This window comes from Humulus lupulus, chromosome 8, assembly GCF_963169125.1.
Source record: "Humulus lupulus chromosome 8, drHumLupu1.1, whole genome shotgun sequence".
NCBI lineage: Eukaryota > Viridiplantae > Streptophyta > Magnoliopsida > Rosales > Cannabaceae > Humulus > Humulus lupulus.
The window spans coordinates 21,340,369-21,353,492 of record NC_084800.1 but is presented as its reverse complement, the minus strand read 5'-3'; the positions used below and the strand labels follow the sequence as shown (position 1 = coordinate 21,353,492).

Sequence of the window (13,124 nt, the reverse complement as noted above, 5' to 3'; positions counted from 1 at the left end):
TTTTCTTGCTGGGCCTTGGCTCACGGGTGCTACGTGGTGCAGGTAAAGGCAAAGGCAGGTTAGACCAAGCTTGAAATGGAGAGCTTCGGGGTGCAATGTACATAGCCAGCTGTTCGGTCACCATGGTCGAGGAGTGGATCAGGACAAGGATTGCCTAACTGTCTGTTTTGCCTTAGTATGGCTTGTTGTTGTATCTAAACCTTATGACTTTTGTAAATGGTCTTTAAACTTATTATTTTTGGGATCCCGTGCTAACAGATGACGTTTCTTAATGAAAAATGTGACTTTTGAGGCCAAAACATTTTAACCCTAATTCCTTTATAGTTTCAGTAGCTCGTTTTCAATTAAATGACTTGATTAGCAAGTCCAACACTTTATAAACACACAGTGTAACAGTCTTGGTTATCCAGGGCGTTACAGCTTAGGTGACGATGTGTACATATGCGGCTGCTCGACCGCCACGACCGAGGTTTGAAGGAAAGAAACTAGGGCTAAACCCTGTTTTGCCGCTTAGATCGGCTGGTTGTAAATATTTTCTTGTAATAGACCTTTAAATTATATTTTTGGGATCCCAATGTATACAGTAAATGTTCTAGTGAAACGTTATATCTTAACCAAAAATTTTAATCCCTAAACCGCTAATCATACTTAGTTACACGTTTATGGCCAAATGACTCGATTAGCGAGTTTAGCACTGTTTGCAATGTGCACCATAACGGTCCCTAGAGTTGGGGCGTTACATACACCTTGGGTTATGATTAGGGCTCGGGCCCCTGTGAATGAGCATGATTATGATTATGCCTGTGCTTATTTGATTAAGCATGCTTGAGTGCTTTGTATCTTGATAATTGTTAAATGATTTATGCTTGTCTGTATTATCTGACTGAAACACTTGGCTTATAAGTCAAGGGCGGTAATAGCGCGTTGAGCGCTGACCGATATGGTTAGGCATATCTAGGAGCATGGTATACGCTTGACCGGTCCTATGGTCGCTTAGAAAATAAAGCACTAGGTACGCTTGGTCAGCTCTAAGGTTGGTTACACAGAGAATAGGGCAACGCGCCCCCGGGTGACTTTAGAGCCACTTATCTAGGGCAACAGGCCCTAGTGTGACTCTATAGTCACTTATATGGATTGAATGCATGCATAAGTAGGGTTATTACTTGTTGACCCTCGATTTGGCCAACGACACGGAGTCAAGAATACGACAAGAAATGAGATTATAATAAAGAGTTTAATCTAATGGTAAAGAATAAACACAGACGATTTATAGTGGTTCAGCCCCAACGAATGGTAATGACCTACGTCCACTTAGTGCTATTATTAATATTGAATCCCAATGTCGTGATCAAAGAACTAGGGTTCTTGAGTTTCACAGACCTTGGGAGAATTACAACAAGACGATGGATAATCGCACTATACGCTCTCTCTTAATATTCAGAAAAAGATTCAAAGATCCAAAAGTCCCTTCGTTGAGCTTTTTCATGCATATTTATAGACTCAAGGGGGGTTACATGGGCCAATGGGCCTTAACTTTCCTTAATATCCGTGTATAAAGATAATAAAGAAGAAATAATCAACGTAATTATTATAAGATTACAATCTTTCAAGGAGATAAACCGAATCATATGACCAGAATGGTCGTATCTAATTATGAGGTATGGCGAAGCAATGTGTAGTTGGTCGATCATCGAACAACACCTCCTTGTCTTGACCCTGCCATGCGTCAACCACGTGTGAGAAATCCTTGCCACGTCATCAACAGCCATTTTTTGGGTAAACATTACTGATAGAGATGCTATTTATGATTCTGTAATTTGTTATTAACTGCTTATGAGCATGTTTAGGTTTTCTTGATGAGTATTGGCTCACGGGTGCTATGTGGTCCGGGTAAGGGAAAAAGGTAGTGAGACCAGCCATGAGGTGGAGAGCTTCGGTGGCGGCGTGTACATATGCAGCTTGCTCGACCACCACAACCGAGGATTCATAAAGGAACTAGGGTCGAACCCTAATTTTGCTGCTTAGGCCGACTTGTGTTGTAATCTCCCTTTTGAATTGTAAATGACTATTTAAATATTTATTTTGGGATCCCATGTAAGAACTTAACCATTTTAATGAAAGTAAATATTCATTTGGCCTAAATTTTTAACCCTAATCTGTTAATTACCTTTAGTTACACGTTTATAACCAAATAACTCGATTATCGAGTCTAGCACTATTTAGAATACACAATGTAACGGTCTTGGCTATCTAGGACGTTACAATGCTCATTACAGATTACTTCCTGAGCTTGGAACCAATTTAGTTACCACATTGACCTCCTTGAATATGAAATATTTCTCTCATTGTTGAAGAAAAGGATTCAAGGTTTCAGATTTATGAGAATCAATACTTTATCTATTAACACATCAAGGGAGAATGGAGGGGAAGAAGAGAAGAAGAAACATGCAGTGATGGTATAGATGAGAAATAAGGTTTTCTTATGGGTAGTAAACGTGGGCATGAGCGTGCATGCACTGCAAAAAAGACAACTTTTGCCGGTGCGTTTTTGTGCCGACAAAAGTCATGATTTTGCGCCAGCAAAAGTCATTTGACTTAACGACTTTTGCCGACACATTTTTTACGTTGGGAAAGGGTATCGCTGAAGCTTCGTCGATACTTGAAATTTTTCCAGCGCAATTATGCATCGTCAAAAAAGGGCACGCTGACAAAATCAAGTTTGCACGAAATTGGGAAAAACACTTTTGCCTACGCATCTTTGCGCCGGCAATTGCGGCAACCTTTGTCGGCGTATTTTTGCGCCGAGAAAAGTCATCTTTACGCGTCAGCAAAAATAGACCTTTCCCAGCGTGTTTTAGCATCAGGAAAAATCAATTTACATTTTTTAGAAAGGATTTTTTCTCGGCGCAAAAAACACGCTAGGAAAAGCATTTCCATTTTTATTTATATTTTATTATATATAATTTTATAATTTAAAATTTAAAAATTAAATTAAAATTAAATAGTATCAAAGATAATTAATTAGATTAATAAGATATAAAAACATTGCATTATTTCAAATTGTATATCAAACATAATTAATTAGCTAATACAACATAATTAAATTGTTTGTCAAATATTAAAAATAATAACACTATAATAGTTAATTCTCTTCATATATAAAAAAAGTAGTTCTAAAAGTCGGAAGCATGATCGTCGTCTTCAGGAAGCAGCAAACGAGGCAGTTGGCATATTTTGCAATGCCTGCCTTTGCGTCATTACATAATAAACATATATAAAAATAATAACAAAATTTTATTTATTAGTTATTTAAATGTAATTAATTTAAGTTTTGTGTATCTAATTTGTGTTATAAAAATTTACAGCATAACCTACCTAAAAAATTTAAAACCAGCAAACAACAATTTCAAAACATCCAAAATAACAAAATATACCATAGATAACAATACAAATCTAAAAAATAAAATAAAACTATCTATTACAACTTATACATTAACAACTTTCTAATAATATAATTCAAGACAAACTACATACAATTATTTTAAAATATTTTTTAAATAAGTGCACGTATTTTTTTCTTACAAATAATGATAAATACAAAAGAACATACATTAACAATATAATTTTTTAAAAAAGTTTCATGGTCTAATCCAAAAAAATTCAAAAAATATATAGTATGATACAAATTAATTACATTCAAACATATCATAAGCCCTAATTAAATATACATTTCACATTCCCTAAAAAAATCTATATAAAAATAAAAACATACATGTTCACAATTATTTTAATTTGTGAGTTCTTCAAATCCCAAATTTCTTCTCCAATACAAATATTTAAATATAAAAAAAAACTAACAAACTGATTTTATTTTATAATTTTAATCCACAATATAAAACTAAAAATAAAAATAGTGAACAACAAAAACCCTAATGGCTCGGCATGTGGACTGTGGGCGTTGGTTATGCAAGGGCTTGGGGGTAAAACAAGTTGGGAGGCTCAGCATGAGATCAGCGGGGACTGTGGGCAGAGGCTCGACACATTTAGAAACAAAAAATCACAAAATAAAAATGCATAAAAAAGTAAAAAAAAACCATACCAGAGATGCTCTGCAAAGGGAGGCACGACACTTCAGTGGCTCGGAATGGAGTCAAAGGTGTGTTTTTCTTGGTGAGACCGAGAGAGGGGGGTTGTGAGAGAGAGGGGTTTTGATAGAGAGGGAAGACAGAAGAGATTGGTTGTGAAAGAGAAGGTGAGCGAGAGAGAATGAGAAAGTGGATGCGAGGTGGGTGAGTGGGAGAGAATGAGATAGGGGGTTGTGAGGTGGGTGAGCTTTTTTTTTTTTTTTTGCTTCTGGTTTTGCAGAGAGATAAGGAAGAAATATGAAAATGGGGAAGAAGAGGCCCAAGCGGTGGTGGTATATCATATTACTTTTATTGTCACGTTTTGTTGTGGTAGTAAAATTAATTTTTTCATCGGAAAAAACCTAAACGAAAACAACATCGTTTTGATAAATGAAACTTTTCCCGGTGCGTTTTGGGCCTTTCCCAACGCGTTGAAATGCACGAAGAAAAGTCTGCCCAACTACCAAAGGTGGGAATTTTCCTGCTCAGGGTTTACAATTTTTTCATACACTTTTCCCAACGCATTCATGAAATGCGTCGCTAAAAGTATTTTTCCTGGCGTATTTTGCGAAATGCGCCACTAAAAGTTTATAATTGTGATTAGTGTAATTATTGATCTTGAATCACATTGGCCACAATCATATCATTAATTAGGTTTGAAATACTCCATAATAAGCCAAGGTTGCAAGAAACTACTATCCTGGGTGAGATCGACTATGATTTGCATCGATAGTAGAACTTTAGCCATTAACAGTCAACAAGAGCAGTCTTGGTTAGTGAAATTGTTAATCTTGAATATCCCATGGGCAATTAGATTGTTAATTAGGTCTGGAAGACCTCATAATTAGCCAATGTGGCAAGAAACTACTGTCCCGAGTAGTACACTTAGCCAACTTAGAACCTAGTAGAATCAAAATGATAACACTTAGCTCCCACACACTCTCTCTCCCTCCATAACACTTGGGGGAAACTTTTGAATTTTGAGGAAGAAAAGCTTGGAAATTGGAGGATTGAAGCTGGGATTGGAGTAGGAGGTAACTTAGGGTTGTGATTATTCATTGAGGTAAGACTGCGCTCTAGTTTTTGGTGAAATTCTGATGTGGTTTAAGTTTTAGTTAAGTTTTAAACTTATGGTTGGGTTTTGATTTGGGTTAAGGATTTGACATGGTTTTTGGGGTGTTTATGTTGCTTATGATGTGTTGTTGAGAGTCTTAGACTCATTTGGGACATTGGTACAACTTTGGGATGAGATTTTGGGAGTTTTGGCTCAGAGAAAATGTTGGAAAAACTCTAAAAATTTGGGTTCGCGCAGGGGCGCCGTGACACTAGGGCGATTTAGGGAAAAGTGGTAGTGGCTGGGTGGCGCGGCGCCTGGACATTTTCAAGGGCCTTAGTTTTGTAGTTTTTTAGGGCATAGGCCTAGGGGCTCGAGGGACAATTTCACCACCTCGTGTGGTGGAATTGGAGGTCCCGATAGCACGGGATTGGTCCCGGGGTTCATTTATGGAATTAAATGGTAATGAGAACATTCTTTATGAGTTGTGAGTAGGTTACCACTATAGCTCATGAGAGGATCGTTCTGGGGAGTCATGCTTGCTTGCTTGTGCTTGGACCAAAGGTAAGAAAACTGCACCCAATAAGTGATATACGTGAATAGGGCTTGGCCCGATTACTGAACATGGTTATGATTAGGGCCCAGACCCCTGTGAATGAGTATGATTATGATTATGCATGTGATTGTTTGATTAAGCATGCTTGAATGCTCTGTATTTGGATAATTGTTTAATGATGTATGCTTGTCTGCATTATCTGATTGAAAAGGCTTGACTTATAAGTCAAGGGAGAAAATTGCGCGCTGAGCGCTAACCGATATGGTTAGGTCTAATCATGAGCATGGTATACGCTTGACCGACCATATGGTCGCTTAGAAAATAAAGCGTTAGGTACGCTTGGCTAGCCTTAAGGCTAGTTATACAAAGGATAGGGCATTGGGCCCCATGGTGACTCTATAATCACTTATCCTAGGGCGACGGGCCCTAGTATGACTCTATGGTCATTTATTTAGGGTAACGGGCCCCTGGTGTGACCTTATAGTCACTTATTTGAGTATAATGAATGTATGGGTAGAGTTATTACTGCTTGGCATGTTAATTATGATTATGTAATATCTTGTTAACTGTTTATGAGCATGTTTAAGTTTTCTTGCTGAGTCTTGGCTCAAGGGTGCTATGTAGTGCAGGTAAGGGGAAAGGGAAGTTGGACTAGCAATGAATTGGAGAGCTTCAGTGGCGGCATATACATACGCGATCACTCAATTATCACGAGCGAGGTTTCTCAGAGGAACTAGGGTTAAACCCGATTTTGCCGCTTAGACTGGCTTGTTGTAACCTTTTGAGTTGTAAATAACCTTTTTAAATATTTATTTTGGGATCCCATGTACGAACTTAACGTTTCAATAAAATGACTATTTGTTTCGTCCAATTTTTTTTAACCATAATCCATTAATCACGTGTAGTTACACTTTTATGGCCAAATGACTTGATTAGCGAGTCTAGCACTATTTAAAGTACACATTGTAACGATCTTAACTATTCAGGGCGTTATAGTCTTGATTAGTGAATTTGTTAATCTTGGAACATCCCACGAGAAATTAAAGTGTTAATTAGGTCTTAAATACCCCATAATTAGCCAAGGTTGCAAGAAACTACTATCTTGGGTTGAGTTCAAATATGGTTCACACCAATAGCATAACTTTGACCACTAACATTCAACAAGAACAATTTTGATTAGTGAAAGTGTTTATCTAGGAACATCCCGTAGGCAATTAGACTGTTGATTAGGTCTGAAATACCCCATAATTAGCTAAGGTTACAAGAAACTACTGCCAGAGTCTGAGATCGACTATGATTCACACTGATAGCAAAACTTTGACAATTAACAATCAACAAGATCTAACTGACTATTCGAGGTTTCTAAAACCAAAAGTGTGACTAAACCAAAGGTTAAGGCTGTAATCTTTGAAAATGTTTAGTTTCATTGAAAACATTAAGTATCAAACATCCGGGATCCCAAAATAAGGTTTACAAAATATTTACAACTCAAAAATAGATTTACACTAGATTAACTATCAAAAGAATAGGTTAATACAGCCATATTCAAAATGCCCCCAACCAAAGCAGTCGGGCAGGCCGAACATGTATGCGCCGCCCCCACGCTCTCCATACTCATGGCCGGTTGACTGACTCCTTGCTTTTACCTGCCACACAGAGCACCCGTGAGCCGAAGCCCAGCAATAAAACTCATACAGTATATAACATATGCATAGAATATAGCTGACATATATTCCACTGATAAATGGGAAAACCATTAGACTGAACAAGCACGGCCATGCCGCCCCAGAGGCCTTACCAAAGCCTAGGGTATCGGTCCTTACCGAGAGGATAACTCACGTATCCATTGGGTCCCACCCTGGCTATAAGCACTCCATGTGCTAAGTGTTACTTCCGGCCCCAAGGCCGTTCTCGGCCTTTGCCGCTCTCGGCCTTAGCCGTTCATTTCATTATAATCACGCATATAGTACATTCCGAAATAATCATTCAAACATATAATAATTCATTTAAGGTTATACATTCGCACATAATACAATCTGGGGCCATGCCCTGCAATAACACTGTGGGCCCATGCCCTGTTCTCGGGTATTACGGTTTTCTTACCTTTCAATTCGATAGCCTTGATCACCTGACTCCTCGAGCACGATCCTCCTCGAGCCCTAGCGCTCACCAAAGCAAAATCCATAAGTCAAAGTCATTACCAAACCTCAAGTCCAAAACCTAGCCTCGGGACCAATCCCGAGCCCCCGGGAAGTCCTAGATCCCCAAAACAAAGTGGTGGAATCGAGCCCCGAACCCTAGGTCAAAATCCCTCAAAAAAAGCCCAAAAATCCCTTTCTGTGAACAGTGCAGCGCTACAGCGCTCTTAAGAGGGCGCTGTAGCGCTACAAGCAGAACAACACACCCCCAGAACCAGGGCCTAGCGCTACAGTGCCCAAAGACTAGCGCTGTAGCGCTAGTTGCAGACCAGCAACACCCAAAATCGCTTCCTGCGATTTCCTTCTACCATATCAACCCCAAACTTGTCCAAATCTTTCCCAAACCCAAAAACAAACTTATCAACACCTCACACTCATCCCAAGAATCCCAAGAACTCATACCCCAAGCTCAAGCAACCCAAAACTCAAGATCTACCATAATGAACCCTAAAACCAGAAATTCATTAAAACATCAAAGATAAGGTCGTAGAAATCATACCGTGGATGGAAATTCGACCTTGAGTTGAACCCTAAACCACCTTAGCTTGCTCCTTCTCAATCTTGGCCTGATTTCCCCAAAAATCCCCATCTATTTAGCTCAAATACACAGCTCAAACCAGTCAAACCCTAAAACTGAAATTTCTAAAACTTACCTCAATGTTTGATATGTTCTTGCCAATCCCTTGCCAATCTTCAAGTCTACCCTAGTGATCCTTGATGCTCAGCTTACCCTAGCTCACCACTAAGCTTAGCTCCAAGAAAATGAAGGGAAATGGTGGGAGAGCCACAAACCGATTCTTTTGGAGCAAAACCCTTCTGTTTTCTCTCTTTTCCTTTTTCTTCCTTCTTTCTTTCTTTTTCAGCCTTATAACTCTTTTTCTACAAATTCCACTAAGTATAAAGCTCCCTTTAACTTATCTCTAAAAAGCCTAAAGACCAAAATGCCCTCCCTATAAATTCTAAACCTTTTTTTTGTCCATGTAGGGCCATTTTAGTCATTTTACCCATTTCCACTAATTCCTCGAGTGTCTCTAATAATTTCCCGCTTGCTACCCAATACCTAATTAATCACCAAATATAACCCTCATTATCAAGATTAATTTCAATATATTTCCAAATTCCCATTTAAACTCCCCAGGCTTAACCCCAAGCCGGGTATAAATTCTCGCTTTGACTTTTCCGCTAACCCGCTCATTCTAGGATCGTCTTGAGTCACAGATCACAGGTATCAACACAGTCATGCCCGAAATGGCCAAATTACAATTATGCTCTTTCTAAGACAATTAGGTCTACATGCATACTAATTCACATAGTCATGCATCTCAAATAATCAAATAGTCATATAACATGCATTAAATCATAATCTTGCATTTAACTCATTAAAGACACACACAAAATCCCATTATGCCCTCCAGGCACACTAATCAAGGCCCTTAAGCCTTATTAGCGAATTTTGGTCGTTACAAATTGTGTATCTTGGAACATCCCGAGGGTAATCAAACCGTTTATTAGATCCAAAATATCCAATAATTAGCTAATGTTGCCAGAAACTATTACCTAGGGATAAGATTGGCAATGATTGACATCGAGTTTATAAAATTTGCAAGCACTTTTCCCGGCGCTTTTCGCGAAATGCGCCACTAAATGTGCTTTTTCCCATTACTTTTCGCGAAATGCGTCACTAAAAGTGCTTTTTCCAGCGCTTTTTGCGAAATGCATTGGCAAAAATCTAAATCGCCAAATGGTGATGACTTTTGTCGATACTTTTCGTAAAAGCGCCGGCAAAAGTGACTTTTCCGGACAAATTACCCAAAATCAACGACAAAAATTAATTTTCGGCGGCGTAAAATAGCGGCAACCATTATTTAAAATTTTATTAGCATGTTAATATGGATCAAACTTAATGGATATTTAATATTATTAATTTGACCGTCATCTCTACAAGGACAACGTCTTTTTATTGCATTGTTTTTAGTAAACTTTTTTTTTTTGGCAGCATTTTTGAAGTAATCTTTTATTGTGTATATGAGATCATTAAAATATATCAATTTATTTATTCACATGTTAACATCACGATGGCCAATCCAATTAAGACAGTATTTAACAAAAATAAAAAATATAAACCGCACTACAGCTTATAGAAAATAAATATATATTATTCATAACGACATTATTTACAAAACGACAATAATCATACGAAACGACAATAATAATGAAAAACGACAAAAACAACAAAACGACAAAAATCTAGATGACGGCATTTTTTTAACGCTATTAGTAATAAAACAACACTATATAAAAAAGAGGACAATGTTCCATGCTTAATTTTTCTTCTTAGTTTGTTGGAGATTTTGGTTTTTGCGGGTATATGGTTTGTGTTTATATATAAATCAATCTAATTTCAAGAAATTCAATACTTGTCTGTGATTTTTCCATACCTATTTTTTAAAAGTTTTTAATGCAAGCACTCTCGTAAATAACGATCCACTTGATTTTTTTTTCCCTTGATCTTCACATTAAAAAATTATGAAAAAGTTAGCCTACAACATAAACTATCTTTAATGAAATTTATTGCTATGATGATATGGTTGCTTCACTTCTTTGATGAGACTGTAAACGTCAGCTACGCTTTGGTTTTGTCTTAGATTTACTTATATGTAAAATCATATTATCTCTAATACAGGTAGTAAAGCTTAGTAGTCTGACCAAATAAAAATTGTACTTCTCATAGAAGATTGTAACAAGACACATCAGAAAGTAGTATTATTTGTTTCTAGTAAATTTTACATATATATATATATCACACAACAATAGATACCAAGTTCTAGTCAACAATTGACTAACAACTCTATATATACACTACTAGTAGTAGTAAATATAGAACTTCACTTTATTTTCTTTTATTTGTTTCTTCCTTCTAAGCTTGGCCTGATACGGAATCTCCACCAATCACTTTGACAATACAAAGTCCATTGTCAAAACCAAAGACAACCCTGCAAGGAGAAGTAATGTTAGTACATGTGATGAGACCATAAAAGTGGGAAGCAAGTAGATAGAAAAGCAAATAATAAGCTTACTGATTCACTCCATTGATACATCCAATGGCCCAAACTCTTCCAAGATCATAATTCAGAGTGTTCTCTAGCCTGTAAATCAGAAAGAGAGAACTATTAACAGCTAGTCAAAAATAGATGTGGTGGCAGCATATATATATATTTATATGTATATGGCGCTTATAAAACTTACGTATAAGTGGCAGTATGCCATACACGAACAGTTCCATCCTCAGAGCCTGTAATTACTATAGGAAGCTCTGGATGAACACAAAGTGCTGAGACATTATGCAAATGACCTTTCAGAGTTTGAACACAAGTTTGTGTTTCATAGTCCCATACCTGTTTTCATAAACTTTATGAATGACTACATTTCATAAACTCATATAAACTCTATACAAGAAGAATAATATAGTTGCAAAACCTTAGCAGTAAAGTCATCAGAGCCACTTAGTAAGTATGTTTTATCGCCAGAATTGAAGTAAGCAATGCAATTCACTCCTTTCAAATGATCATTCAAGGTAAAAATTGGAGCAGATGAGCCAATATTCCATGTCTGTCAAAATGAGCCATTACCAAGAATATTTGTCAGCTAAAAAAACATTAAGACAAACCAAACCTTAAGTTCTGTGTTCTGTGAAGTAATACCATAATGGTTCCATCAAGCGAGGCGGTAGAGAAAATATTAGAGTCTTTTGGATTGAAGGCCACTTGCATCACATAATGGGAATGTCCCTCAAAAATTTGAGTGCATATCCAACCCTTTTCCCAGTCCCAAAGCTTTATAGACTTGTCATCAGATGTTGATATCAAGTATGGTAGATTTGGATGGACAACCACAGATCTTATGTAGTCTTTGTGTGCTTCGAACTCTATGATCTTCTCCATTGTTTCATAGTTGTAAACACGAATGAATCCGTCGTCGGATCCAGCAACAAACCAGTTTTTGCTAGCTATGAATTTCGCTGTTCTCACTATATGTGCAACCATAAGCAAAAAAAAGAAAAGTTTTTCTTTAATTAGTACTACTTTGAAAAACTCACTTGGTTTTGAATGGGCAATGACTACGAATTTTACATGTACCTGGTGAGTCTGTGACTTTGAAAGACTTTTCTAATGTCTGAAACAGTGTGAACAAGTTATTAGAAGTATGCTGATATGAAGTAAAATTTGAATCAAAGTTGGTATAGGTTTTTAGAGTTCAGTAATATATGGAAATGCCTTGTTTTTGGCCCCTTACTTTGGAATGGTGATTCAATATAGTGACAGTTCCAGAATAGAAGCTTGTTAGAATCCTGGATTAAATTAATCAAGATTATCCTTTGGTAATTAATTCATTTTTAAGAATGTGTAGTTTAAATTTCAAAGATAAATGTGTGTTGTACCATGGATGAGTTGGATGCACATCTACTGATTTGACTCTCTCAGAGTTTTGAGCAAATTCTTTCTGATTAAAAAATAATAATCAATTGATTAGTTATCAAAGCATTCAACGATGCAGAAATATTCAAAAAGAAAAATTCGTCACTCAAAAAGTAATAAAATTTTAGTACCTCAATTTTTAATGCTTGATTCTCCTGAAGACCACATATGTAAGATCAGTGACAATCACAATTTGGTAGTTCCAATTAAACAAATTTGAAATGCCTAAACAAGTAATTTTTGGTAATGTATCTCCAATCATACAATTAGCCGATAATGTATTATTTTTCGTAACGCTTATATTAGATATAAAGCACAGTTTTATTTAAAAAAAACAAATACTTATATAAGAGTTTATACACGAGTTTTAAATGTAAAACTTGGCAAAATACCGATCAGAAAAATGAAATAGAATAAAAGGAAGAAGAATAACTTACCATTTTAGTACTTGACTTCGGATGAAAAAAATTAAAGGTTTTTTTTTTTTTTCAACTTGGAACAAGTTAATGCTGAGAAGTAATGGAAATGATTATGAGACTAAAACCTTGTTATATGAATATATATAGAACAGACAGCTTCATAGTTAAGGAAACAAGTTCAGATCATATGTGAATTTTCTTCCTACAGCTAGTGTCATGTAGGTAAGATTCAAAATAATAAGACATTTTTCAGTGTCATTCGATGATTTGCATACCGTCAATTCTTTTACTTGATCAG

The 13,124-nt window shown here is 36.6% G+C and overlaps 1 protein-coding gene across 1 annotated transcript; it reads right to left on the bottom strand.

Moving 5' to 3' along the window:
• Positions 1-10,634: 10,634 nt before the first annotated feature.
• On the bottom strand, positions 10,635-12,924 carry LOC133796048 (coatomer subunit beta'-1-like). The gene is made up of 10 exons (XM_062233529.1): positions 12,845-12,924; positions 12,539-12,562; positions 12,371-12,432; positions 12,226-12,280; positions 12,069-12,105; positions 11,634-11,959; positions 11,410-11,541; positions 11,179-11,327; positions 11,010-11,078; positions 10,635-10,925 (listed from the first exon to the last, which is right to left on the bottom strand). Exons 1-10 carry the CDS (start codon positions 12,845-12,847, stop codon positions 10,850-10,852), a joined length of 933 nt encoding a protein of 310 aa, XP_062089513.1. The 5' UTR covers positions 12,848-12,924; the 3' UTR covers positions 10,635-10,849.
• Between the last annotated feature and the right edge of the window lie 200 nt (positions 12,925-13,124).